Source organism: Mus musculus, chromosome 14 (genome assembly GCF_000001635.26).
Source record: "Mus musculus strain C57BL/6J chromosome 14, GRCm38.p6 C57BL/6J".
NCBI classification, from domain to species: Eukaryota; Metazoa; Chordata; class Mammalia; order Rodentia; family Muridae; genus Mus; species Mus musculus.
The window spans coordinates 87,498,648-87,518,086 of NC_000080.6; the positions used below are offsets into that span (position 1 = coordinate 87,498,648).

Sequence of the window (19,439 nt, forward strand, 5' to 3'; positions counted from 1 at the left end):
ACACTTCTCCTTTGGTAGCCTGCAGAGTACATTCCTATACCAAAGACACTAGCAAATATGACGAAGGCTCTATGTAGTCACCAGTTCAACATTGCCATGTTCAGTGACTTATGTAGGTGTTGTCTTCAGCACTGGAGTCTGGCTGATGGTTTATGGAGGGCAACCGATAGTCTTGAGAACAGTCCAGCTTTTGTTTTTTGTTTTTTGTTTTTTTTTTTTTAGGCGGGGTGGGGGGGAGGGAGAAGGGTTGGGGAAGAGGGTTCACATGGGACCCTTTTGGGTGACAACTCAATTAGGTGTAATTAATTGTACTGTACACATCTCTTGGTGATGAGCTGTCTGGTTGCCACACTGCCTTCCCCATCATTTGGTCATTTGTTTTGAATCACCTTCATGTGTATATATGTATTTTAGGAGGCTTCTACTGTGATATGTTTGCACATTACCCCACACATAGCTTGTAACCATACCTCTCCTCTTTGGAGTCCCTCCCTAGTCACCTTCAATTCATTTATATGGTTTATTATTTACATTTATTGATATATATGTACATATATATACATATATACATACACACATAGATAGATTAGATAGATAGATAGATAGATAGATAGATAGATAGATAGATAGATAGATAGATAGATAGATAGATATAGGACCATTCTGGCATTTCTGTGATGAAGCCCCGTTGATCACAGTGGATAGTATTTTTGATGTGTTTTTAAGTTCAGTTTGCAAATCTTTTATTTAGAATGTTTTCATCTATGTTCATAGAGGAACTGGTCTGGACCCTGCTTCTTTGCTGGGTCTGATGAATTGGACAGTGTTTCTCCTCTTTGTAGTTTGTGGAATAGTTTGAGGAGCTTTGGCATTAACTCTAGAATTCTGCACTGAAACTGTTGGCCTGGGGTTTTTGTTGTTGTTGTTTTTTGCTTGTTTAGAGAGTTTTAGTGAATAGTTCTATTGTACTAGAGGCTATATGTCTGTTTAACCGTATCTGATTTGGATTTAACTTTGATAAATGGTTTTATTGAGAAAATTATCCACTTCCTTTAGAAATTTTGAATTTGGTGGAGGTGTATGGGTTTTTAAAGTCTCTGGATTTCCTCAGGGTCTGCTGTTCCCTTTTCATCTTTAGTTTTGCTAGTGTGGATCATCTCTCTCTGCCCTTTAGTTAATTTGCTAAGGATTTGACATGCTTTCTGATTTTCTTAAAACACCAATTCTTTGGTTCACTAAGTCTTTGTATTTTCTTTTTTAATTTTTATTTCTTGTTTATAGATTTCAGCCCTAAGTTTGATTGTTTTTGCTATCTACTCCTTTTGGGTGTAGTGTCCTTTTGCTCTAGAGCTTTAGGTTACACTGTTTAGTTGGTAGTGTAAGGTCACTCAGTTTTGATTTGATTTTTTTTATGTAGGTTCTTAGTGCTATGGACTTGTCACTTAGAACAGCCCTTTTTGTGTCCCATAAGTTTGGGTATGTTCTGTATTCATTTCATTTGATACAAGAAAGTTTTTAAATTTCTTTCTCTCTTTCAGTCCAGACTCATTTTCATTCAGTAGTGAGTTGTTGGATTTCTGTGGGTTCCTAACCTTTCTGTTGTTTCTAGTACACAGATTTAATTTCTGGTGGTCAGAGAGGATGCAGAGTGTTATTGCAGCTTTCTTGTTTCTGTAGGGATTTACTTCGTGTCTTAAGTCTCTTTTCATTTTTGGAGAAAGCTTTGTTCAGTTCTGAGAAGAAAGTATATTCTTTTGTGTTTGGGTGAAAAGTTCTGTATATATCTGTTAGGTCCATTTGGTTTATTATATCATGTGGCTCTAGAATTATCAGTTTAGACTGCATTACCTCTCTATTGCTGAAATTTGGGTATTGAAGTCACCCACTCTTCCTGTGTCAAGGTCAGTATGTGACTTAAACTGTAGTAGTGTTTCTTTAATTAACTTGAGTACTCTTGTGTTTGGCGAATATGAAGAACTGCAATGTTCTATTGGTGGAGTTTTCTTTCTGTTGAGTATGTAGTGTTCTTCTCCAACTTTTCTAATTAGGTATGTTTTGAAGTCTTATTTTGTCAGATATTAAAAAGGCTACATTAATTAGCTTGCTTCTTAGATCCATTTCCTTAAACTATTTTTTCCATTCTTTTACGTTGAAGTGATGTCTATCCTTAATGTTAAAGTTCCTTGAATACAACCAAAGGATGGATCCTGGTTTTGTATCCATTCTGTTAGTCTGTGTCTTTCTTTGGTGAATTGAGACCATTGATGTTCAGAGTTAACAATCTGAAATTGCTGGTGTGTTTCCCCACCACCTCTCTTACTTTGCCGACCTGGGGTAGTTACTTCTTGGTTTTCCTTGGATGTGATTGATCATTTAAGGTTGAAATTTTTCTTCTAATGCTTTGTGTAGAGCTGGATTTGTAGACAGATTTATTTTTATCGTGTATTGATTCCCCTTTCTCAATTTTTGTCATTGAAAGGTTTTTTGAATATAGCTGTCTGGCCTGGCAGCTGTGGTCTTGTAGCATATTTAGAACATCTGCCCAGGATCTTCTGGGTTTTAGAGATCCCATCAAAAAATCAGGTGTTCCTCTTTATACCTTTATATGTCACTTTGTCTTTTCCCCTTTCACTTCTTAATATTCTTTCATGGTTTTCACATTTAATGTTTTAATTATTATATGTTATGGTAAATTTCTTTTCTGGTCTAGTCTGTTTGCTATTTTGTATTCTTAAGCTCTTTGTTAAGCTTGAAATTTTTCTTCTATCATATTGTTGAAAATATTTTCTGTGTGTATGAGCTAAGTGTCTTCTTGTATTTCTGTTGTTCTTAGATTTGGTCTTACCATAGTGTTTCAGATATCCTGGATGTTTTAAGCTGGAGTCTTTTAAATTTATCATTTTCTTTAAATGGGGTATCCATTTCTTCATTATACTTTTGCTGTTTAAGATTCTTTCATCCTGTGTATTCTGTGGGTGAGGTTTGCCTCTGTGGCTCTTGTTTGTGTTCCTAAATTTTCCATTTCCAGTTTTCTCCCAGATTGGGTTTTCTTTTGTTGGTTCTTTTTTCACTTTGAAGTCTTGAATTGTTTTACTCATTTCCTTCCACTTTTGTTTGTTTCTTAGACTTCTTTAAGGGTCTCTGTCATATTCATAAAGGGTATTTTGAGGTCATTTCCTCATGCCTCAGCTATATTGCAGGTTTCAGGGCCCAGTGTTATGGCTTTGCTGGCCTCCAGTGGAGACATACTAGCCTGGCCTTCATTAATTATGTTTATATGCCAGTGTCTAGCCATCTGGGTATGGGGAGGTTGTAATTCTAGGTACTGATAGCTGGTCTTGTCTCTTTTGGTGGGTGTCTTGTTCTTTGGTTTCTGTTGCTCTCTCTGTTTCTTAGAGTGTGTTGCCTGGTAGGAACAACTTCTGGGATCCTGATAGGTGTGGACTCTGTGGGTTTGGGGTAAAATTGTTCCTGGTTAGTGAGAGCTGACAGTCAAGAATGTGGATGGGGACTGAGATTCCAAAGCAGGGTGTTCCAGTAGGATGTACCTAGTCCCCTGGGAATGGAGTCAGACAGTGTGGAGTGGCCCTAACAGGCAGTCACCTACAGAGGTGGTGGTGAGTCTGAAGGATCGGATGTAGAGAAGAGGGAGTAATCATGATCTTCAGAAAAGCTCCTTGCTTCTGTGGCCTGAGTGGCATGTGGGTTCCCAGGCAGTGCCTTCTAGAGTTGTGGCCTGGGATAATAGGATGAGTTGGGAGGAAGGCTAAAGCAGATCTGTTTGGATGCACTAGAGTAGGAGGCAGACAGTAGGGGAGGCTACAGTAGTCTGCTTCAGAGCTGGGGATAAGACTGCAAGGTTGGATTTAGAAGAATGGAGTGAGGGGTGAAATCTGTAATTAGCCTGCCTCCTCTCCTGGCCTGTGTGGCCTGAAAGTTCTCTGGGAATGCCCACTGGCCTTGGGGGCTGGCATAAAGCAACAGTGTGGGGCAGGAAAGTTTGGAGGGGAAGATCTGTGCAATCCACGGGTATAAGGGAGGGCAGGGGAGGGGGAAGCTGCAGCAGTGGCCCACTGCAGAGCTGGAAATGAGACTGCGGGAAAGGGAAAGAGCTACAGTCAGCCTATCTGCTTAGCTGGCTATAGATCACAGAGTCAGATGCTAATGGATATTCAAATATTACCTTAAAATGAAGGTGTAGCTGCCACTGTAGATTGAATAGTTTGCAAAGAAGTATTCATACTGTAAGGTGCCTGTTTAATTCAGCATCCTTAATACTGATAGAAGTAGTTGATTTTTTTTGATTTATTTACTATTATATCTAAGTACACTGTAGCTGTCTTCAGATGCACCAGAAGAGAACATCAGATCTCATTACAGATGGTTGTGAGCCACCATGTGGTTGCTGGGGTTTGAACTCAGGACTTTCGGAAGAGCAGTTAGTGCTCTTAACCACTGAGACATCTCTCCAGCCTGAAGTAGTTGATTTTTGACAATAGTCTCTTTCTGGATGATTCTTGAATTTAATACAGTGCTGTAACCATTTTAGTTGTTATAAACATAAATTTTAAAATGCATGACCTGCATAACAGTATTCACTACAGTTCATGCTAGCTCACAGCAATGCTCCTGGTTACCTTTTCTTCTTCTTCTTCTTTTTTTTGAGCTGTTATTGTGTTCATGGTTTGTCTATTTTACAATACTATTCATCATATTCTGCTAATCTTTCCTGTATTCTGCTATGTAATCTTCAATGTTCCATGTATTTCCAGGAAGATTCCATTTTAAAATCAGAAGCATTAAGATTAAAAAAAAATCCTCAAATGCTTCTGCTACTTTTTTAATACTATTTTCTTTTGGCTAAGGTTTAACAGCTCATGAATTTATTTTTTCATATACATTTGTATTACTGGATCTGTTATAGATTAGTGTCTGGTGCTGTTTGGAGTGTTACAGTTTGTATTCCTGCTTCTCTGTATGAGTGGCAGAAAGTACCTGGATTCTGACTATAAAACTGAAGCCACTTACAGGACGGAATGACTTGGTTCCCTCCCCTGATGCTTACTGTGGGTGTAAAGGTTGTTTAGATAATAATGTAAATATTTTCAAGGAATGTCTTCTCTGCCAAGGTTAATGCTCCCTGGTAATCAGAGACAGCTGGAGTCTGGGAGGTGAGGGTGTGTCTAATGTATCAGCGAGATGGTAGAATGCTGTGACCTTCAGGACAGCCCTTAAGGCAGTGGGAATCCTAAAAACATGAGATTAAAAATATATACTTTCTCAACTACACAAAATGTAAGGATTCAATATGAATTGTGTAAAGAGCTTCACAGATCTAAAGAGATAGCTACACTGAGAGCCAGCTTGGCAGAAAGTTATTAAGGAAGGACATTTAGATTGATCCCAAGGCAAGAATCCCACCCAGCTAAGTTTTTTTTGTTTATGCTTATAAAGCCAGGTAGATTCCCAAATTCAGGGTCAACCTAAGACAGAAAATTCGGTTGGAATGGTAATCTCAGGACAGGATCCAACCCAGGCAAGTTTACAAAGGCAGGCAGATCTTGAGATTCTTTTGCAGTTTAAAGGAAAACAAGTCCTAAACATAGCAAGCCCAAAAGCTTATTCCCCAAATATGTTTCCACATCTATCTTGTGACAAGTCAAATTTGATTTATTTTAGCAATAAAATTTTCCTGAGTACACTCTATAAGGAAGGAGCCTTAGCCTGTTTTGCTAATTAGGCATCCATGTTTCTGTATTCTGATACTGTGTGAAGGGTGCTTATGTGGCATACCCTGATTAGCCACTGCTGCTTGGGTCTCTGATATGCCCTTCTGTTGAGCATATTCATCATGTGTGGCACCAGTTTTCTCTGTTCCCTAAGTCTTTATTCCTAGACAAATCCTAATGTTGGCAAGAGTCTCCAAAACAGACTAAGGGAGAGAGAGATGATGCAGCAGTTGAGTGCTTGCAGGGTTTTCAGAGGACCCCAGTTGAGTTCCCAGTTCTTAGCACATGGATTACATCTGCTTGTCATCCCAGCTCGGGGGATCTGGCATGTGCACACACCCATGCCATATCATATACTACACTCTCTCTCTCTCTCTCTCTCTCTCTCTCTCTCTCTCTCTCTCACACACACACACACACACACACACACACACACACACACACATAATGTATGTATATATGTATTTATGTATGTGTTAAAAAATAAGCCATTTGAATATGTTGATAAGATAGATACTCTTAGGGAAAGTGTCTCATAAATCTAGCTGGCAGGCATTTGAAGGCCTGGGTATTTCTTTTTGTCATAATTAATAGATGGTTGGCCTGCATATAGAAACTTACCTAGAAAATAATTCATTTTACTTTGAATTTCAAGTATAGTATATATGCTATGATGAGTTTTCTTTTATTCTCTTGCTCATCTTGCCATTTTGAATTTCAATTTATTATCTGTGACTTAGAACAAAACATCTTTTTTATTCTTGTTGACCTAAGCAATTTATCTGACAATTCTTTTGCCAAGGACTGGAAACATAAAGCTACATAATGAATTGGGATTTAACACCTGGAGAACAATGACGGTAGTTTTCTTGCAATGCAGGCAATAGGTCAACCAAATGTCATTAATGCCCATCTTTGGAAATCTGGTTATCCCAGGCGGTGTACAAGGACCTGTATCTTGACACTGATTTATGTCAAAACAAACAACCAAAAAAAAAAAAAAAACCCCAAACATGTTCATCAAAGATAAATCATATATTTGGTAATGCTGTAGGCATTTTATATGTGTGTGTGTGTGTGTGTGTGTGTGTGTGTGTGTGTGTGTGTGTATAATAGCCTCACTTGACATAGAATAAATTTGCAGCTGTTAAACTACTTTTATCTTGATTCACAACATTGCTTAACTTTTTAATGTGCTAACTAGGAAGACGTCATGATAAATAACTAGAACTCAGAGGATGCTGAGAGGTAAGGTAACAAAGTATGGAGATAGGAGATGTTACCATAGTAACTGTCTTCCTATGTAAGTTTAGGCATTTAAAAATGAGTAACTATCAGTGCTGTCTTAATTCTAATATGCATCGTGTCCTTCTGCCTTTTAGAACCTAAGTCACAGCCACAGCACCTTCATCAAGGACAGCACAGAGGATGGAATGCCGAGCAAAATGGGATGAAGGACGGCACTCAGTCAAGACATCTTCCTCGAAACGATACCAGGCAGCCAAGAAATGAGAGGCCACCTCGCTTTCAAAAAGACACCCCAACTTCCAAGTCAACTGTAGAAAACAGCGTATTATCTAGAAATAGAGGCTCCGAAAGGCCGAGTAGTTCCTCAGGTTCTGATGTATGGGCAGAAGAGAGGATCAAGTGTGACAGGCCATATTCTAGGTATGACAGAACTAAAGACGCTTCACATCCTCTAGGCCTTCAGCACAACGATGGTGCTTTTAAAAAGAGAGAGAACTCTATGCAAAACAGACCAGGAAGAGGCCCTTTGTATGCAGAGGCCAAAGAAAACCCACTTCCTCCAGAATTCGTAGATTACAATAATCAAAGACGTGGGAGAAGAGAAAACCAAACAGGTCATCCTGATCACTGTTATGAGAGGAAACCACGGACAATGAATAGTGAAGCTGTTAGTGGTCTAAAAATTGAGAAACATTTTAGTGTAAACACTGATTACCCGAGGCCTGTGCAGAGCAATAGTCTTGGTGTTCCAAATGGAGAGACAGCTCCGCCTCTGAAAGGAAGGCGCGTAGGACCGATTAAGTCAGCAGGACCTGTCACAGCTGTGCCCTACGATGATAAAATATTTTATAATAGTGGGCCCAAAAGAAGGTCTGGGCCAATTAAGCCTGAAAAGGTGATAGAATCATCTATTCCTGTGGAGTATGCAAAAGTGTGGAAACCTGGCGATGAATGTTTTGCACTTTATTGGGAAGACAACAAGGTATGACTGTCGCAAACACGCTGCTACATGTTATGCAATATTCTCGTGGTACTCTTGAAATTATCTGTATGTTTTGTTCTGTAAACATATCTGTTTTGAGCCCTTAAGGAGATTTATAGGTAGGTAATTCATAAAATATTTAACTTTTTTTTTTTTGGTGAATGCTTAGGCAGAATTTGTCTTGGATTACATTCGAGAACCATATGAAAAGTGATTAAACTTAGTTCAGCCATAGTTCACGCAGTATTTGCTAAATTAGAGGTGCTTACTTTCTTGCAAATTTTACTCATTTCCAAGGAGGAAAATTATTTCAGTGGTGCGAAATTATGTGAGTTTTCATTGAAAGAGAATATATTCAGCCTGTAAATTAGAAAAGTGTATATAAGCTAGTCTTCACCTTGTAGTAAATAAATTAATACTTATTTGCTGGCTAAAAGGGACTGAAAGAAGCCATGGTGGGAAATGAGCAGATGGGAAAAAGGCAAAAGAATAGAGTGATACGAATCTTTTCAGAGCTGGGAGACTAGGTGGGTCCCTCAGAGGAAGGGAACGCAGAATGCTGATTTTAATGTTATGAGTTGAATGAGGATTGTGCAGTGTGCGTTAGTTGTGTCTGTCACCTTTCCTAACTTCACTCAGATCCACTCCTTGCTTCCCACCGACCCAAATTTGTATCCTGTTTTTAAAATTTTCTTACACACGGGGGCTGGAGAGATAGCTCAGCAGATCCCGAGGACCAGGATTCAATTCCCAGCACACATGTGGCATCAGTGGAGACTATAACTCCAGCCCCAGGGGATCTCCACCCTCATCCAGATATATACACACAGGCAAGACACCAGTGCACATAAAAAAATAAATCAATAAATCTTTAAAAAAATATTATACCCATCCAGGTCTTTATTGTCATTTATCCATGTTCCTTCCTGTTATTCCATTATTCTTATTTTATATTTCCTTCCAGTTACCTCCCTTTCTACCTGTTGGCTTTTCCTAACTTCCAGACCTCTTTGGGTATTGCAAATGAAGCATGCATACCTGATGATTGAAGCTAATATTTACAAACGAGAGAAAAACGTGACATTGGTCTTTATTAGTCTGGTTTACCTCCATTTACCTGTGAATTTCTTTCTTTTTTTTTTTTAAAGATTTATTTATTCATTTATTATATGTAAGTACACTGTAGCTGTCCTCAGACACTCCAGAAGAGGGAGTCAGATCTCGTTATGGATGGTTGTGAGCCACCGTGTGGTTGCTGGGATTTGAACTCCTGACCTTCAGAAGAGCAGTCGGGTGGTCTTACCCACTGAGCCATCTCACCAGCCCACCTGTGAATTTCATAATTTTGTTTCCCTTAATAACTGAATAATATTGAGTAACAAATTTCCATTCCCCATTCCTAAGCTGATAGACATCTAGGCTGTTTCCTCTTCCTAGCTCTTACGGTGAGTAGAGCGTTGGTGAATACGGACGAACAGGTGTCTCTAGCAGGATGCAGAGTCCTCTCATTGCCCTTTAAGTCTCATCATATGGCTGCGTATCGAGGAAGATCTGCTGCCACTCAGCTCCACAGAGGCTGAACCAGTCGGTCCTCTCATCGGCAGAGAGTGGCCGTTTGTCTTTCCCTCATTCATCTTGACCCTTAACTGTCATTTGCTTTTTTGGACCTTAGCCTTTCTGACTGGGATAAAATGAAAGTAGTTTTAATTTTCATATCCCTGATGGTTAAGGATATTGAACATTTTAAAAAAATGTTTCTTGGCCATTTTTTTTTCATCTTTCGAGAATTCTGTTTAGTTTCATGCCCCATTTTAAAATAGAATTTCAAACTTTAAAAGGCTGTGCCATTAGCTTCAAGGCTTGGAGTTGGAGTGGGACTGTGTGCCCAACTTACCTTTCCTTGCTGGGATTTGGTGTGGCTCTGGCTTGCACAGGTTTTGTACATGCTGTCACAACTGCTGTGAGTTCAGACATAGCCCTGCTGTGTCCAGAAGGTAATGTTTTCCTGCAGTCATCCCCCACCCTGGGCTGCTTCCCCTCGCTGTGGCCTGGGAGGCCAGGTGCAGTGTTTGTGTTACAGCTAGGGATTAGCATTTTATGGTCTCTTATTCTCTGAAGTTTAACTAGTTGTGGATAACTGTGTAAGTCTATATCTACTAAAATAGCTTCTCAGCTTGATCTATGAATTCAACAAGTTAGAAGTTGCTTTAATATTGTTTATTTAGCAGTGTAATATTACTTTTGGCAGAATAGTCATTTTCACAGTATTAGTCTTTCAATGAGCATGGGAAGGTCTTTCCATTTTCTGGTTGGTTGATTGGTTTCTGTCTGCCCTCCCTCCCTCCCTCCCCCCCTCCCTCCCTCCCTCCCTCCCTCCCTCCCTCCCTCCCTCCCTCCCTTCCTTCCTTCCTTCCTTCCTTCCCTATCAGCATTTTCACTGTGTAAGTCTTTTACTTCATTGGTAGAGTTACTGCAGGAAACTTTATTAGAAAATATTTTTTGTCATTTTATTTTATGTGTACGAGTGTTTTTGCCTGCATGTATATATGTATACCACATATATGATTGGTGCCTACAGAGGTCAGGAGAGGGGGTCAGAATCTCCTGGAACTAAAGTTACAGATGGTTTTAAGCATGTACATGCCTGTTGCCCATAGAGATCAAAAGAAAATGCTTGATTTGAATATTGAAAGATTCTTTATATTTACCTACTTCATCATTCAGAGACAAGGAAAAGGTTGTAAATGATTGTAAAGCTTACATTGTAGACCTTAGAAAAATGCTCCCAGGTCAGACTTGTGTGTGAGGTTAAGCACTGTTTTCTATATTGGATGGTCTGTGGTGTTATGAGTTGATCTGTACTAAAGCCAGAGAATGAAGAGATTCGGGTTGAAGTTTAACCATGTTGGAAAGACGTGGTAAATAAGGCAGTCTTTCATTGACACCCTATAAAACTTATGCCTCTATTAGTGATAGCAGCCCTCTATTAGCTAACCACTGGCAAGCCTAAAACCACCTTCTTTGAAAAGGGTATCTCCTGGTATTCTTGTCCACTGCCAAACACAGAAAAGATCTGGATAGAAATTATCAATCAGAGATAAATGGAGCAACAGTGAAGAACAGATCTGTGTGTATTCCAACTGAAATTGGCAGACAAGTTCCTTCTGCAAAAATTGAGTGTTAAACAAACCATAACTCAGTAGTTGCTGAGCACTAGGTTGGGGATATGTAGGTTGGTTAGTTCTGACTCTGTATGCCCCAAATGCCTCCCAGAACTTGGCACACTTTTTAATAAAACTTCAATCTTAATTATAATTGTCTAAAAATGAATCAGTGTGTGTGTGTGTGTGTGTGTAGGATCAAAGACAACATTTCTTTTCAATGAAACATTCTAGTTATTTATCATTATGGAAGCCAATACTTAATAGGTACTTTATTGAAATAAAGATGGATTAAGAATTTAGGAAAAAAAACAATGTGCTAAATTCATTTGTTGCCTAGGTTGAATAGGTTTATAATGATAGTCCAGACTATTGTGACATTCAAAATATTTTGAGCTATTATAGTGTGCTAGAACAACTGGAAGATCTTTTAAGGCGATCACTGCACTTACACTGGGATGTATACTTTCTGTTAGATGGATGTCTTTGGATTCTAGATTATACTCAAGTATTAAAAATTGACACTATTCATAGTTATCCCCAAAGCTACCCTGTCTCGAAAACAAACAAACAAAATCCAAAAAAGAGGCATATTTAAGACAACTTTCACTTTTTTTTTAAGATAAAAGCAAAGATAGAAGTATAAGGAAAAAATGTGCTATAACTACCATTAGGAAGCCATAGCTTAAGTTTTACTATGATTATGTTTTGGAGATGTTCAACAGGCATATTCTAATGTTTACATAATTCCTTACAATACTTGTATTTCCGTAGAAGAACTGAGAATGTGAGGCAGTTTTCCATCTCTCATTACACTAAAATTAACTCAATTAATTTCTCCCTCTGGACTTGAATATTATAATAGCCTTCTAATTGTTTTCCTTGTCTGCAATCTCAGATCTCCAAAGCTTTTCATTGATACTGCAGTACTGTGTGTGATCCATTCCACTTAAAATCTTTTACCTATGCATGAAATACAAACTGTTAGTAGACCCTTCATTATACTAGTCCTAATTTGTTATTTGTTGAGCAGTCATGTCATATCATAATTACTTTAAAACTTGTATTAGTTTGCTGTGTGCATGTTTACGGCTCCTAACTTCCCCTGGATATACTTGAGTTGGCTGAAAATTCTTTGTTTTTAAATGTGTTCCATCGTCATAGGAAACTTTTCCTGAGTTCTCAGCTTTTTTTAAATAGCAGGCCATTACAACTGTATCACACTGATTTCCACGTTATAGAGAAGTTTTGTTGCTGTTGTTTTAGCATGGATAACCTTTATAAAACTGAAGCTACTTTTTAAAAAAGAAATTAAATATATGGCTTTATTTGGTGCTAGGTTTCTTATAAGGCTTTTTAAAAACTCAAGTCTGTGTCAGGGTTGTATTTTAGAGAGTTGGAAGATAGAAGCCAGACGAATTGAATCCTGCCCCCTTTCAGTTACTCTATGGGATCACAGGAAGTAAAGGTGAAGCAGTTGAGTTGCTAAGCAGGCATTTGTTTTCTCAGGACACAGGATGACTGCTGAATTTATGTGAACTTAGGTAACTTGAAAAGTTTAAAGACTGAAACATATAATCAAACAACTCCCAACATAATGGTGAGTCTAAAACAGTAGAGGAAGGGAGGGAAGACTGTATAACACCCCAGCGAGTTGCTCTAAAGTTATTAGCACCCAGACACAAGAAGGAAACATCAGGGACTAACGGAATACTTACAAGAGATGTACTAGTTGCTACTATAATACAAAAGGAACCAGCTCTTTCCTGGTACATGCTTAGAGAACCCAGCTTTTAGAAGGATGTGAACTTGTTACCTAGACACTGTCTTTATAGGCAGCACTGATGTCCTGTTTCAAATTTCTTTTGTGCCTTCAGTTTTACCGAGCAGAAGTTGAAGCCTTGCATTCTTCGGGTATGACAGCGGTCGTTAAGTTCACGGACTACGGCAACTATGAAGAGGTGCTACTGAGCAATATCAAGCCTGTTCAGACAGAGGCATGGGTACGTGATCCAAATTCTGTACAAAGGCTACTTTGAAGAAAATAAATAGCTCTAAGAGATTAGACATAGTCATACAAAATTTGCAAGTGAAAAATACTGAGTTTGTTTGAAAATGGCTACTCCAATTAAAGATTGCAACTTTATTGGAACTTAAAACAAATGCATTGCAATTAATTCCATGTATACTGTGTTGTTATATCATGCTTTGGAAATAGATACCCTTGCTTCCATGTTTGACAAATATTTGTATGTGTAAAATTGGGTTTTATGCATATTTTCTTTTTCAAATTGTTACTTTAAATTTGTCTAAATTATGCCCAAAAGTTGTCAAATTTCATTCTCTATAGGATACATGCTTTGTTTATTATTTTAGGTACTTATACAACTAAGAAAAGCATTTTAAATTATATACAGCTTTGTACATTGTTTACCACATGCATATCTTTACATATATGCATATATACAGAGCAACTAAATATTTCAACAATAGTAATTACTTGATTTATTTTATTACCAGTTTGTCCAAGCTGTGTAATAACTTTGACCGTGTTAAGCTCGGATTTCTCTGGCCTCATAGAGCATGTGTTTGATAGCACTTTCTTGACTTTCTATAGGGATTTAATCCACATCTAAGTACATTAGACATAGACAAGTGCTGTCCCGCTGTCTTCCCTAAAGTGTCAAACACAGCAGAGAATCACGTCCCTCTGCCAGGGCCCTCATCCCTCATCTTGGGTCCCTGCATTATCCTTTTGTGAGCTGCTTTCAGACTTGGTGGCTTAAGGATTTTCTGAAATGTTCTTATTGGTGTCCTCATCCTCCAATATAAATAAAGCAAGAACAAAAACTCAGTTGCAGCATTCACATTCAGAGGCATGAATATTTGCCCTTTTTTATGCAAGAAAAGCTGTCATTTTGTAAGGTAATTTATCATTTTACCTTATAGTATGATATTGTTGGTTCCTTGGGTTAAGAGGGAATCCCCTTCAGCTTCATTATTCTAAAGTTTCAAAGTTTTTCTCTAAAAGACTGATATACCATCATTATTTAAATTATATTTCTCCTCTCTTGGGAAAATTTGGTTTCACATAGCTCACATAGCTTACTTGGTCTCATGTGGCAGCTATCTTCATTCCCCCATTTTCTGTTAATACTTTCTAACCCAATTTTAATGGTAAAATTTATTATTTACTCACTCTGTACTTCTAGAAGTTGAATTACAGCTGGCTATTTTTATATGCTCCCAGTTGTTTTTAGTCATAGCATTCAGTGTCTAAGTGGAAGTCATATTTTTAATGTGTAAATTATACTTGCTTTATCTAGAGTCTTACATGATATATGGTGGTCTCATAGAGCCCAGGCTGTACTCATCATGTAGCCAAGGATGACCTTAAACCAATCCTTCTGCCTCTACCTGTCAGACCAGGTGTACATTCTTATGCCGGCTTCAAAGTAGCATTTTTATGTAATGTAGTTTTTATTTTTTTAGAAATCTTAGTGAGGGATTGATTTTACTCTGTTCTCCTAAAGGAAGTATTTGGTTTTCTTCCTGTCTTCTTGCTCTTCTAGGGCAGTCAGTCAGACCTGATGCCATTTGTTGTTCCACAGACATTCCCTCATTTAGAGGGGTGTGGTCCTGAAGGGCTACAGTACTGTCACTTTTCTGCCTTAAGTGTTTTCATAACCCTTACTTTGAATTTTATTTGTTTAAGTGTGGCTGTATGATGGCTTTATCAGATGTCAGAGCTGGTTTGCTGATTGTATTTGGAGCCACAATCCTCTGTTGAGTACTCATTTATGATTTACTTTCACATATTTTAAAGCTGGAATGAGACACCTAAACTATTTGTCAGAAGCAGGATAATAAAATCAGTGCATCTTCTGAAGGTTTTGCCATTCTTTCCCTCCTGTGTGCAGAGTTTGCATAGATTAATATATACTAATTTTCATGCAGTTTGGACTGTGGGCCTCACTGTTGAGGAAAAGGCAGCCATTCTTCTGTCTGCAAGAATAGTTACTTGAGAGAAACATCTCCTTGAAATATAGATGCCACCAGCTTAACATTTCTCTTCTCTCCCCATTTAAGCAATATCTATGTGTGCATAGGTACATACATAAGAATTCACTGCAGCAATACAATCTATGCAGATGTCAGTACATGTGATGTAGAGTCAAGGTAGAATTCTCTTAGCTCTGAGAGTAGTTGTGTTGCAGTCTAAGAGCACATTTATTTCTGTACCTTGGGATCATCTCAAGGTTAAATTAATCAAAACTCTACAAAATTATAAGCAAAACATCTACTGTACCAACAGGAAGGCAGCCTTAGTTGACCGACTCACTGTACAGATTTAAAGGGCTGCAGAGGTGCAGAGAACTGCTAAGAGGTCTTAGCATGGTTGTTCACTTACACTGTGGAATCTTGAACTTTCAGCTTTTGCCTTCTTGCACTACATATGTGTGTATTTTTATGTGAAATACTATGTTTATTTGATTAAGATTTATGTTTGTTATTGGCGCAAGATGTTGGAAGATCACCTCTTAAGATTTTCAAAAATACCAGTGATGATTTAGCAAAGGTATGTTTTTCCAGTAAAGCGCAGAACAATCAAAAATAGCTTGCATTTAAACCAAAAAAGCCTTTATAAAAACCAGTTGCTTGTACTGCTTCTCAGTTATGTAAGGATGAATCAGCAAGCAAACAGCATGAAATATTAAGAGACAGAAAGACTGAGTTAATAGTTTGGTTGTATGGAAAATTAAAATAAAAACTAATGCTTTAAATCTAAGTGTTAATGTTTTTCTCATGAGGTTTAGGGGTTAAGTTGGTGGCCAAATATTTATTTATTTCCCTTTCCAATCTGGATGTGCCCACCATTTTATTTCTAGAACATATTCAGGGATGATATTTTAGACACTCAAAATACATGTTCTGATTTTGAATGGATACTTCTTTTCTTTGAAAATGATTTATTAAACATCTTGTTGCTTTAACCTTGAACTTTTGTTTTTATTACAACTAGATTTTATATGGATCTTTTTACTCTGTAAGATGTTGTTGGGTATTTTTTTTATTTTCTATTTTTTTATTGGAAATAGATTTTTTCATGCAATCTATTCTGATTTCAATTTCCCCCAACTCCATTCAGATCTTTCCCAATTCCCTTCCTACAAATCCATTCCCTCCTTCCCTCCCTTTGTCTCATTAGAAAAATGGGCATCTAAAAATAATAATAAGATAAAATAAGTTTTATTTTAATATCTATCTTGTAATGAACTTCCTATTTATTTCTTGTGATATATATGTTATTTATAGATCATTTTTAAGTATATAAATGCTCCAGTTATTTTCCCCTATTCTTCTTTCTTTAGGACTCTTATAGTGTCCCAAAACAAAACAGTAAACATTCTAAAATAAAATAGATAGAAAATAAGCTTCTTTTTATTTTGTGTTTGTATTTTGTATGATATGCACATGTGTGTGTTATTGAAACATTATAGAGCTCTCCTTATTTTAGCAAGATAGTTGATGCATTATGGAAAATACATGGAAAAACCCATTATATTCATTAATCCTCTCTATTGTATGAGAAAACATTAGCAAGAAAATCTGCTAATGGTCCTCACCGCAGGCCCCTTCCTAATTGGTTCCTTTGAACTCCAAAACTAATAAGAGGAAACCAGTATAAAGATGCCACAGGCAGTTTGGAAAACCTGTGAAATAGTTGGCTGTGTTACACAGATTCACCCTTCTTTTTCCTGGACTTGTTTCTGAACTTTACACTTGAGCACTGCTGTCTCCTGCGTTTTGAAGTGCCTTCAAGACTTAGAGCCTGTAAGACTGTTAATGTCGTAAGAGGTGTTTCAGAGCATGCTGGTATCCAAGGCTTCTCTTAAAAGTGTTCACAACAGGTACTTCTGTCAGGAACTGCTGTTATTCCACCCAGACAATCCATGGTATGGTGGTAATGGTTAATTTTTCGACCTTACCATGCACATGGTCTTGGGCAGTAATTCTGGAAAGTAGCAGATGGGTTATTGGAAATCATCCTATCCTGTGTTTTTCTATGGGGTCATTTAATAACTCAGCAAATACTCCTTATATACCTCCCAGGTTAAAGGCAGTATTCCTGTAATGCATATATATATGTATATATGTATATATGTGTATATATATGTGTGTGTGTGTATATATATATATATATATATATGTATGTATGTATGTATGTATGTATATATACCCACAAAAATCCCCACCCTGTATACAAAAGTAAGAAGCATATTTCTGGTACGTGAAGTTATTTTCATTATAATTCTTTTTTTTTAACCTCTTAAACTCTTAAACTAAGATACCAGTAGGTGATTGTTTATTCCACTTTAGTTTAAAGACAAAATTGTTGTTGAAGAAAATATAATAATGCACTTATGTATTAAAGTCATTCTTTTCCTGCAGCTGACGGGATGGCTCAGTGGATAAAATACTTGTTGTAAAAGCTGGAGGACCTGACGCTTGCTCCCTAACGCCCACGTCAAAACCCAGACATAATCCACGGGCTAGGAGTTGAAGACCGGAGAGTCCTGGGCTCACTGGACAGCCAGTGAAGTTCAGCAAAAGTCTGTCCCCAAAACTAAAGTGTAAAGTGATAGAAGACTGCAGCATCTACCTCCAGGCTCCTTGCATACATGCACACGTATGCACATACATACAGCTGCGGATGTGCACAGAGCATACACACACATACACACACACACACACACACACACACACACACACACACACACACACACACAGGCATACAAAATACTAATGGAAAATAAAAATACATTTCTCTATTTTTCTATTTATTTCATGATTACATCTATTGTCTTGTTTGATTTTGGATTTTTTAATATATATAATTTTTTATTAGGTATTTTCTTCATTTACATTTCGAATGCTATCCCAAAAGTCCCCCATACCCCCCCACTCCCCTACCCACCCGCTCCCACTTCTTGGTCCTGGCACTCCCCTGTACTGGGGCATATAAAATTTGTCATACCAAGGGGCCTCTCTTTCCACTAATGGCCAACTAGGCTATCTTCTGCTACATATGCAGCTAGAGTCAAGAGCTCCAGGGTACTGGTTAGTTCATATTGTTGTTCCACCTATAGGGTTGCAGACCCCTTTAGCTCCTTGGATACTTTCTCTAGCTCCTCCATTGGGGGCCCTGTGTTCCATCCAATAGCTGACTGTGAACATCCACTTCTGTGTTTGCCAGGCACTGGCATCGCCTCACAAGAGACAGCTATATCAGGGTCCTTTCAGCAAATTGATTTCGGATTTTTAATGCAAAATATTGTCATGTTGTCCAAGCTGGCCTTGAACTCTCCTGGGCTTAAACAGTCTTGAGTAGGTAGAAGTATAGGTATATTGTACTATGATTCACCTTGCTTCCTATTTAAACAATAAAACTTAGCCTGGCTGGGTGTCATATGCTAGAAATCCCAGCATTCAGGAGGCTGAGACAGGAAGTTCACACATCCAGGATCACAGGGGACTACTTATTCTGCATGACTACCCTCACTTATGGAATTAGACTCTAGTTTTGAATGGAAAACACATTTAAAAGTTACTCTTTCAAACTCAAATAGCATTCATAAAAAGTCATTAATTCCACTAAAGATACTTTCCTGAAAAAAAGCCTAGAGGAACAAGGAAACCCCCAACTTAGATACTGATAGGGGAGATGAGGCGTTGGGGCAGACGGAGCAGTGAGCTAAAGAAGCCTTGAGTGGGTAAGGACAAGGCATGTGAGTCATTTAATTAGGCGATGTGCAGCTTGTACAGCAAATCAAAGTCATAGGAGACATTAAAAGGACGACAATTGTTATCCACATTTTTCACTTCAAAGGCACTTAGAATTATGTAACAGTGAGGCTTTGACAACTAGTATTTAGCCCAAATGCCTGTTTGATCATAGACTTGCCATTCTTGCTGATAAATTCTTTGATAAGTTAGTGTCTGTATGAGTGCTAAAAACAAAATTTGCTTTGGCCTTTGAAGACACTAAAGTATGTTTGGTTTTGTCTTGTTTGTTTTTTCACCATATTTTGGGAAACTTGCAAGGTTTACCGTGTGGACAGTGTTCATTTTCTTTTTTGGTATAAGGTCAGAAACAACTGTATGTCTAGTTTAAACCTAAAACATCCTTTTAAATTATGGACCCAGAACCTCATCTGTGTGTCTTCTTTTTAATGTTTTTAATTAATTTTCATGATGCTGGTGATTGGACCCTTATCCATGCATGCTGTAAGCACATTATTCCACAGGTGAACTGCA

General features: G+C 37.9%; 1 protein-coding gene across 9 annotated transcripts in view; it reads left to right on the forward strand.

The window, feature by feature from the left end:
* Positions 1-19,439, forward strand: part of Tdrd3 (tudor domain containing 3) — a 129,331-nt gene that overhangs the window by 82,470 nt on the left and 27,422 nt on the right. For 7 of the 9 annotated variants that reach the window (XR_383170.3, XM_006518909.3, NM_172605.3 and 4 more), the window contains 2 exons: positions 7,112-7,959; positions 12,998-13,123. Coding sequence is in view for 8 of the 9 variants with exons in the window: in XM_006518909.3 (XP_006518972.1) it covers positions 7,112-7,959; positions 12,998-13,123 (974 nt within the window). In the remaining variant the exon portion in view is untranslated. Of the gene's footprint in view, positions 1-7,111; positions 7,960-12,997; positions 16,546-17,573; positions 17,884-19,439 lie in introns of those variants that run through there. The other 2 variants (XM_011245039.2, NM_001253755.1) reach the window with 2 other exon arrangements.